Source organism: Centroberyx affinis, unplaced genomic scaffold (assembly GCF_046629955.1).
Source record: "Centroberyx affinis isolate AG114_WGS23_722 - 3 ecotype Tasmania unplaced genomic scaffold, CSIRO-AGI_Caff_v1 ptg005530l_1, whole genome shotgun sequence".
In the NCBI taxonomy this organism is placed as follows: Eukaryota; Metazoa; Chordata; class Actinopteri; order Beryciformes; family Berycidae; genus Centroberyx; species Centroberyx affinis.
The window spans coordinates 1862-12500 of NW_027282778.1; the positions used below are offsets into that span (position 1 = coordinate 1862).

The 10639-nt window shown below is 42.1% G+C and overlaps 1 protein-coding gene across 1 annotated transcript in view; it reads left to right on the plus strand.

Moving 5' to 3' along the window:
* Positions 1 to 958: 958 nt before the first annotated feature.
* LOC139667436 (DENN domain-containing protein 4B-like) overlaps positions 959 to 10639 on the plus strand; it is a gene marked incomplete at its 3' end in the record, with an annotated part of 13396 nt that continues 3715 nt past the window's right edge. Inside the window, exons 1-2 of the mRNA XM_071546889.1 lie at positions 959 to 1296; positions 8671 to 8926. Coding sequence (XP_071402990.1) covers positions 959 to 1296; positions 8671 to 8926 — 594 coding nt within the window. The remainder of the gene's footprint in view (positions 1297 to 8670; positions 8927 to 10639) is intronic.

Sequence of the window (10639 nt, forward strand, 5' to 3'; positions counted from 1 at the left end):
CTCTCTCTCTCTCTCTCTCTCTCTCTCTCTCTCTCTTGCTCTCTCTCTCTCTCTGTCTCTGTCTCTGTCTCTGTCTCTGTCTCAATTCAATCCAATTCAATGAAGCTTTATTAGTGTTCTTCTGTTATTAATGAACCCCAGGAGGGAGAAGTTTGGAAAATGTTTTTCAAATTCAGCATGGTATTTCTTTCTTATTTTTTCATATTTAGGGCATTCAGACAAAAAGTGTGATTCTGTCTCCTCTTTCTTCTTTCTTTACTTTTACTTTTCTACCATAGAACCACCACATAGAATATTTCTGCACAGTAACAACAATAACAGTGATGATTACAAAAAAAGCAAAAAAGTTAAAGAAGAGTTTACAGAGTTGATGTGTTTCTTAGATTATGGCATGACATCATCATGACATCATCATGACATCACATACTGAGCACAGAGTTCTACTGTTTCAACATTTTCTCGAAGCAGGAGACACATTTTTTCATTGATACTGAGACTTTGAAAGTTCTCTATTCTTTCAGAGATTTTTGAGAAGTCTGTGTTCCTGATGTGTTCATACTTGCTCCAGGAGAGAAGGAGGAGTTCTTCACTTTCTATTTCTCCTGAGTCTCAGTGTGACACACACTCTTTCTTCTCTTGGCAGCCAGGTTCTTCTGTGCCCGTCTCTATAGCTAGCTGCTGGTCACTCTCTCTCTCCATTCTCTCTCTCTGTCTCCCTCTCCCTCTCTCTCCTGTCTGTAATTCAATTCAATTTAATTCACTTTATTGGCATGAATGGTAATCAGCCAAAGTGAACAGTGAACAATATTTATGTAAAAGAGTGTACAATTGGATAGTTAGATTAAATACAACGTAATGTCTTAGATAATGTCTTCATCTAATGTCTTGTCTCTCTCTCTCTCTCTCTCTCTCCCCCCCCCCCCCCCCCCCCCTCCCCAGTGGAGGGCAGACAGGCGGCATGACAGAGGAGAAATGTCCCCAGCTGGTGGACTACTTTGTAGTTGCGGGTCTGGACCCCGCGGGCCGCTGGAAGCCGCTGGACGAGGAGGGGAAGACCGCCTTCTCGTCCTCTTCCTCCTCCTCCTCCTCGTCTTCGTCGGTCCGGGCGGCGGAGCCGGTGACGGACCTGGCGGTGATCGCCCGCGGCCTCGGGGAGGAGGTGCCGGAGGGCTTCACCTGCATCGAGCGCACGCCCGGCGGACACCCGGCCGAGCTCAGCGCCGGACTCATCAACAACCCACACCTGTTCCTCTGCTACCGCCGGGGACGGGACAAGCCCCCCATCCTGGACCTGGGGTGAGACACACACACACACTGAGACACACACACACACACACACACACACACACACTGAGACACACACACACACACACACACACTGAGACACACACACACACACACACTGTGAAACACACTCTGAGACAAGCCCCCCATCCTGGACCTGGGGTGAGACACACACACTGAGACACACACACACACACACACACTGAGACACATACACACACACACACACACACTGAGACACACACACACACACACACTGTGAAACACACTCTGAGACAAGCCCCCCATCCTGGACCTGGGGTGAGACACACACACTGAGACACACACACACACACACTGTGAAACACACTCTGAGACAAGCCCCCCATCCTGGACCTGGGGTGAGACACACACACACTGAGACACATACACACACACACACACACACACTGGGACACACACACACACACACTGTGACACACACTCTGAGACAAGCCACCCATCCTGGACCTGGGGTGAGACACACACACACACACACTGAGACACATACACACACACACACACACACACACACTGATACACACACACACAGACACACACAATGAGCCACACACACATTATGAGACACACACACACACACACTGATACACACACACACAGACACACACAATGAGCCACACACACATTATGAGACACACACACACACACAAAAACACTGACTCAAGCCGCCCGTACATTTGGACTATTTTCAACTCCATCAGGCGTTCTAAATGAAATAAAGTCTCAAGTATTTGCCAATTTCCCAACAGTATCTGATTATTAATTGTGAAAACTTATATATATGATATTATTCTGCACGGATAATTGTGCATGACTGATATAATGACTGACCGAGCTGATATCAGCTCCAGCTTCACTTCGCTCTTTAACTAAGACATGCGCATCTAATTAGTTCACTTTGCTTCACCGTCATTCGCTCTCTGATCTTACCTAATGTCATTACCAAGCTCATTACTGTAATCACATCAGTCAGATCAGCAGCTAATAGACTCTAATGATGAGTTTAACTTCACCCATTAGGTCCAATAGATTCATCGTCTGCGTCACAAGACCTGAACCTACAGAAATCCAACACAAGTCAAACAGTATATTTACTGTTCTTCCAATATATCATGCAACCAATCAAATCTGGCCTCAATTAGCATGTTAGTCTACAGGTTAAAAGATCACAGGCTCTATTTGAGTGTCTGCACACAGTCCAAACCCATGTCTTTAATTTCTCAGATTCAGATTTTATTTACTCTAGACCACACATGGTGGTATGGAGTACAAACATAAAACAAAACAGCAGCACAATGGTAAACAACCAGAATAGATCTTTAGCACAAATTAAGTCATTTAAAGAGAGGCAGAATATTACTCAAAAATGCACCCAGTTTACATACTATCCTTGGTTTATCTGTCTGCAATAATAATATAAGTTTAAACAAAGATGGATGGTTTACAAAGTACTTTGGCAGGTACGTCTTTCTATTCTCAACAATGCTTGTGTTTTTACATTCAAACAAAACGTGATATTCATCCCTCAGACAGTTGTCATTACATAAATTACAAAACCTTTTATTCCTTTCCAGACCTTTGTATCTTCCTGTTATTTTGGGAATTGTGCTATTAGAAACTCAAAAATTACAAATAGCCTGGCCATGCCTCCCTTTTTCACAAAGTAGATATTTTTCAAACTTCAGGTCGTCTTTAAATTCACAATATAAATCACATGATGACACACTCTGAAGCTCATAATGCCACTTCTTCTGACACTACAACCACAGCAGTCGGTCAGTTCTGCTGCTCTCCTGAAAACCGATGAAGAATTCCTTGAGCTGTGTCTTTGGTAAGAGTTCAGCCATCTTGTTGAACTGTTTCCACGTCAAGGAAGGTTAGTGTTTCCCACAGGAAGTCTGTTAGTCCAGGTGGCAGCAGCTGACTAATCTGAATACCTAAATAAATAACACCCACATTTCATGTTTTCCGTCTGCCGTTTCTGTTTATTATGCAAGTGTAAATATATGAGCTTCATTTTCATTGCGTTTGAGAAGTCAGACACCGAAACTTTGGCCTAGTGAATGTTATTTGCATGGATGTAAGTGTGGGCAGATCTTTATTGGGAGTGGTAGACTCTCTACACACAGACTAACCAAGTGCAGCAGTAAATACAGGGAGGAAGGTAGAGTCACGGTGGCATGAAGGAAATAATTTGTGGTCGCTAATGGATTTACTGAACAGACTTAACAGGCCAGACGGGATTAGTTTTCAGGACAATGTGCCTAAATAATTGTTAACACAGGACATCTGTAATGTTAATGGATAGGAAATCTCTGTAATTAGTCAACCAGAGTGTTGACTCCATTTCTGCCTTGTCATCACACCCAAACTGTACCATGCATCATATAAAACTTCCTTCTCGATCAATAACAATCCAGCCTGGCTGCAAGAGCCAAGAAAAGTCGCAACTGGACCGAAGTGGAGACTTTGGTTCTGATCTCAGTTTGGGCTGAGAGTCCTGAGAGGACATGACAGAGTATTTACTGTCTCGGGGATGTCAGTTTAGACGGAACTAGTTTTACCTGAGGTGGTTTGTACTGGGTGTCTTAGTGGAGGGAAAAGAGTCCGGGACTCTTACTGCCGTGGGTGCGTGCGGTCCGTAAAGATTACTGTCATGGCAGATTCTGACAGGACTAAAATTAGACATAGTAGCCCCCCCTTCCCTGGAAGACTCGTCCATTCAAATAGGACTTACTTGTTAACGGAGCTAAACAGCAGTGTGTTAGACGGGGTTTGCTGATATTATGGCTTTAACTTCGGCTTGAGTTGTAACAGTGAACCTTATACAACGTGATGCTCCCAAAACAATCTGCTCCTCGTTGGCCGCAATGTCACTTTCATTCATTCATTCATTCATTCATTCATTCATTCATTCATTCATTCATTCATTTATTTATTTATTTGTTTATTCCGCTCATGGTAATGCACAGCTCCAGAAAAGGAAAAAAAAAAAGCAATTCACAATCAAAACACAACTCAATTTATACATTCCATGACCGAAAAAGGAGCAGGGAGAAGAAAATCTGATTTTGCCTATCCCCCCTTCCTCAAAACATAAATAAACAATAGAAATAGATGGTCTGTCAATTACAGTTACTTAACAATCAATACTTATAGTAACATGAGAAATAAAAAAGAATCAAAAGCCATACACAATAATTCACCATCAACTAAGGAAACCCATTACCTGACAACTTCATATAGTCTAATTATTCTTTCTTTATACATTTTCTTGAACTGAAAGATATTTATAAAACCCTTTAAATCATTCTGTAGAGAATTCCACAGTTTGACGCCAACAACTTAAATACACATCTGCTTTAAAGTGGTCTGTGCATACTGATGCTTAAAATTACATTTCCTTCTATGGTCCTCGTCCTCTGAACTAAAAACAAACAGCTTTTGTAAATTTTCTGGTAATACTCTGCTTTTTGCCCTGTACATAACTAATAATGTCTGTAACTCAACTAAATCTTTAAGTTTCATTAGTCCTGACTTAATAAACAGTCTGTTGGTGTGTTCTCTTGAATCCACTTTATGAATAAGTCTTACTGCTCGTTTCTGTAATATAAACAATGGCTTTATGTTGCTCATATAGGTGTTGCCCCACACTTCCACACAGTAACTAAAATATGGCAAAAACTTTTCTCTGCAGATGTCATTGCTTTGGTCTCAATGACATTAGAACACATTAGAACACATTAGAACACATTAGAACACATTAGAACACATTAGCAAGGGCATTTTGGATTTGTTTTGGTTATTTGTCAAGGTGGGAAACCCTGAAGTTGTAGGCATCCAGAAAACTATGGAGCAATCTGCATTTCCACTGTGATTTAATTTATTTTATCGATGATGCTTGGTGGGAATTTTCGGCTCTGCTTCCACATCCGTCCCTTGTCTGGTGCCAGTTCTGGTTCTGCTGCAGGCTGCAATGCAAAAAAAACACCAGATACTCTAATTAATTATAAACATTAGGACTAGATGTTGTGCTTTAAATTTTACTGTTTTCTGTGAATTTGACATTCATGGTGGGTTCCTAGCTTTGATGGAACACAGAGGAACCACTGGAGTATCTGTGGTTGTTCTCTCAGTGAAACAGAAACATGCAGAAAGTAGGTCTAGGTTTTTTTTTTTTTAGTTCATGTGACGCATAATGAAGCTTAAGCTTATATAATGCAGAGGATTATGTAATGCTGTCGTGGACGTAGTGTTCAGTACTATCTTTACCATCAGACAGAAACTTTGTTATTTTTCATGTTGAATTATTGAATTACTGTGGATTATACTGTGTCAGCATGAAGAGGCAGCGGTTAATAAAGGACTTACTCATTCAGTAGACACCTGATCACATCTTTTTACATTGTAGGAGTTCAGCTGACGGGCAGCGAGCAGGTAGAAGGTCGGTGTCTTGCTCAAGGGCACTTTGACAGGACATACAGCTGTATGGATTGAACTTGTGACCTTTTTGGTTACTGCTAGGCCACCAGAGTGATAAACTTCATGTTTTTCAGACACTGTAGGACCAAAAGTAAAAAGTAAGAGTAAACTCAGCATTCCTGCCTTTATCGAACCATTGGTCTCTGGCAGGCTCTTCACATTCAGCACCTCCTCCCGGCCGGGGGTTTGAACCGACAACCCTCCACTCACCAGCACACTGTGACCACACAGTCTGCACAGGTCGTCTCTTGTAGTAGCAGGGTGTCCTAGAGCTTAAAGAGACCATCCTTCAAATGCAGGACCTGGGTTGAAGCATCCGCCCTGCTGAAGAGTCCTTGAGCAAGATGCTGATGCTGAGTCCAAAAGTCCGGACTTCTCCAGGCTTTCTGACTTGCGGACTTTGTGGCGCATTCCTGAGAAGTCCAGGAGGGGTTCAGGTCGTCCCTCATCCCTCAATTCATCAAGACCATAAGGGCTCTCATGCCGACTTTTGGGAGGCTTGGTGTGGACCTCCAGAGAGTCCGCTCCCCTGCAGACTTTACTACTGAGATTTCCCACAGCACTATGGATATGATTAAAGATTTCAGGTGACATATACGTCTAGCCCATCGGGAACTTTTATGCAGCTTTGCACCCTTGCAAACTCATGTATTCACTCTGACCACTTCAGTCTCTGTCAGACTACGTTAAACCACAGTCTGCGAGTCTGTAGTCCGCACATTTGGATTCAGCCTGAATCCCTACCAGCTCCAGGGTTACTGTTCTGCAGCTCACCCTGACCTCTGACCCCTGAGTCCCTGAAGAGGACAAGAGAAGAGACTACTACCCTACAGGGAGCAATAGACTTCGGACGGATTCGTCACCATCCGCTCAACCAATCAGAGGCGTTCCTACGTTTCTTTTGTAAAAACTAGCAGCGAACACAGAGACGACGGTCCGACCGAAACAAAGATAAACCAGAGAAAGCCTGGTGGAGCGTTGGGATGACTGGAGGTTTTCAGCTCAGTTTCTTATTGAGTTTATACTGTAGAGTCTGTTTCTTCTGTTTTCTATCAAGCAGCTCCGTTATGAGCAAAGCTTCCTTTTCTTCAGCCTCGCCGCCATGTTGACGCTCAGAACAAACCAACACACACACACATCTATCAATCATTCTGTCTGTTTCCTGATGGATCAGTGTGGCCGCCGCCTGACCAGGTTTTCACACGACAACAGCGATCTGTAGATCCCGGCTTATTACAGATGGCAGAACATAAGAGACCATGATAAGCAGGGAGTGACAGAACGTCTCGTCTTTACAGCTCAGCAGCTTTATTCCTAACAGCTTTTCATTGCTGTGAAGCTGCAGCCTGCTGATCAATACTAAGAGCATTGAGAGGAGTAAGTGCAGCGGCTCTGGGGAAACATCAGAGAGCATCATCCTGCTTAAATAAACCAGGTGGACGGACGGGCGGGCGGGTGAAGAGGAGAGCTGAATAAATTAGTTCTGACATTCACACATTCCCCCGGGGCAGAGACCCCGTCCTGTAACTGGAAGGTCACAGGTTCGATCCCTGCAGCAGCTGACGTGTCCTGGAACAAGACGTTGAACCCTTGGCATCGCTCCTAGTTTCCTCCCCGACCTCTGACCCCTGTGTGTGTGTTTGTGTGTGTGTGTGTGTGTATGTGTGTGTAGAGGGAGAAGCCAACAAATGAATTCCTGAGATGTTTTAAAGTTATGTTGTCGATCAATATTTAGGCGAACGATTTCTGGTTTCCATCACCAAAGTTTCTTTTCCATCTTTTCCATAGCTGGATTTCCATTCAAGTATTTTTATGTGAGTTTTTGTTTGGAATTAGAAAGGCTGCAGTGAAACGGTATTGGATCAAGTGATAAATGCTTGTTTAGCTAGTCTTGTTTTGGTTTGCCACTTGGAACTAATAACAGGAAGTTTGTTATTTTGGTTTTCAGGATGGGCAGTTGTGCAAGTTCAAGTTAAATGAGATAAAATGACTAAGAGACTCTTATCTCTTTGAATGGGGAGACATTTATAGCTAAAGTTCTGACGTACATATCATCATTTACATTACATACTTACGAACACTGAAGAACTGTTAACAACAAAGAGTGTTAAAATTAGTTTCAAAGGACACAGAAAAACTTACCGATGCTCGATATGTGATCTGAGGTTCAGGATTCAATACAACCAGGATATGATGTGATCAATAAAAGTTCAGTTCCAACAAAGTCTGACTGTGCAGAATTCTGTTTATTTCTGAGACTCAGATCTTTCTAGCGATGCCATTGGCTGCTAGAATGTAAACAACAATTTAAAAATGTTGTTACAAAGTGACAATAATATAATTTGGATGGACAGCTTGTGAAACTGTGATGGTCAAGAGTCTCATTAGTGATTACTACAGCAGAATAACATGGAGCTGATATCACCATTCATGTTCCTGACAGCAGAATAACATGGAGCTGATATCACCATTCATGTTCCTGACACAACATATGAAATAGAAATAGAAAGCATTTATTATCATTGTACAGAATACAACAAAATTTGGAGCACTACTCCTGATCAGTGCAATTTAAAAAAAAATAAATAAATAAAAGACACAGGGAACAAAACAGAAACAAAAACAAAACAACCTCAGCAAACAAACATCCACAGCCAACAACACAGGTTCTAAAATAATAAGTAAAAACAAATAAATAAATATAATGTAATTTTGCACTAGAGTAAGTGTACTTGTTGCACTAGAATACATGTAATTATTGCACTAGAATCCAGTAGGATGCCCTAGAAAGACGGTTCATCATATGGACTGACACGTGTTGCGGGTCCCCCACCCCCCCACCCCCCACCCCCCACCCCCCCACAGGGTGCTGTATGAGGGGAAGGACCTTCTGAAGACGGGCTGGTACGTCATCGAGACGACGCCGTACAGCCGCTCGGCCAGCCTGAGCTCGGGCGGCGGCCCGGCGGCTCACCGGGTCTTCCTGACGTACCGCCGGGCGCTGGACTCCCAGAGCCTGCACAGCCTGGGCGTCACAGACATCTCCCTGCTGCTGCCCAGCAAGGGGGAGGTGGCCCCCCACACCTTCTGCCGCGTCGACAAGAACCTCAACACCGGCATGGTGAGGAGGACCTTTCCTTTCCTTTCCTTTCTTTTCTTTTCTTTCCTCTTCTCTTCTTTGTTATTTTCTTCTCTTCACCTCTTCTCCGGCCTCTCCTCTCCTCTCCTCTCCTCTTCTCTCGTTTCCTCTCTCCTCCTCCTCTCCTCCTCCTCTCCCCCCGTGTCTGAATTTTGTTGTCAGATACTAGGGCTGAACAATTAATCGAATTGATCGATTCTATAGAAATCACAATATGGCCTACTGCAATTTTCAAATCGCAGGAGGTGCAATATTTGTTAAAGGTGAAATGTGTCCAAATAGCATTTTAAAGTAAATATCGTGGTGCTGCAGAGATGTCCTGGCCTACACATCATATTCTACAGACTTAAGAAAACATCTTTGTTTGGTACAGATCCCCGCAAAAATCACACCATAATCATTTTAATATGTTTTTCAATGAAAATGAGAATAATGATGTAAAAATTATCATTCCCTCTGATATCGCAAATCATATCGCAATTGCAGTATCAGTCAAAATAATCACAATTAGATATTTTTTCAAAATCGTTCAGCCCTATATACAATATAAAAGCCTTTATATAAAATTTGGTCTTAGATGTTTATTTGTTTTCTACATTAGTGTGTCAGTAGACTGTTCTTTATAGTAATTGTTTTTATATATTTAGAAACTTTTCATTTTATTTTTTTGGAAAGCATCTTTACTTCATGGATTTGTTTTTTTACATGTGCCTAAGACTTTTGCACAGTACTGTATGTCTTCAACGCTTTTGTTTCTCTGATTTGTTTTATTAAATGAGTATCTAAATATTATATTAAACAGTATTTTTTATTAAAAATTGTCTAAATGAAAACAGAATGAAGATGAAAACAGCTTCATTATTATTATTACTATTGTTTTATTAAGTGTTGTGTTTTTAGTGTACACATCTTTATTTAAAAAATGTTCCTTTATTAGAATTGTTTAAAATTATTAGGTGTTTTTTTTGTGTATGTGTAAACATTTTTGTCCCTCTGAATTTTTTTTTTAATCGTTAGATGTTCTTCTTAGTATTTTTGTTTTATTTTAAATTACATATAATGACTTTTTGTTCATTTCTTCTGTTCTCCCAGTGATTCAGACTCAGTCAGCCTGAACAGGTTTCCTCCTCCCCTCTCTCTCTCTCTCTCTCTCTCTCTCTCTCTCTCTCTCTCTCTCTCTCTCTCTCTCTCTCTCTCTCTCTCTCTCTCTCTCTCTCTCTCTCTCTCTCTCTCTCTCGCTCTCTCTCTCTCTCTCTCTCTCTCTCTCTCTCTCTCTCTCTCTCCAGCTCTTTATCACATTCCCGTCATCTCTCGCCCTTTCTCCTGCTTTCATCTTCTTTCTCTTTCTCTTTCTCTTTCTCTCTCATTCACATTCATCATACACTCTCTCCTCTCTCCATGCTGTCAGAGTGCTGAGTCACTTTTCTTGACAGAATAATCTTCTGTCTGTGTTTTCTCCCTCCACCTCCTCTCTCTCTCTCCCTCCCCCCCTCTCTCTCTCTCTCTCTCTCTCTGTCTCTCTCTTCTTTCCTTTTTCAAACCGTCTTCATTCGCTCCGCTCTCCTGTCGGCTTTTCAGGACTCAGGAAAAGCTTTTCTTCGGACTGTAAAGTTTTTAAATGATACACAGCGGGTTCAACTGCTTCCAAGAGCAAACATCAGGGGCTGTATTATTATATTTAAATTTAATTTAAAA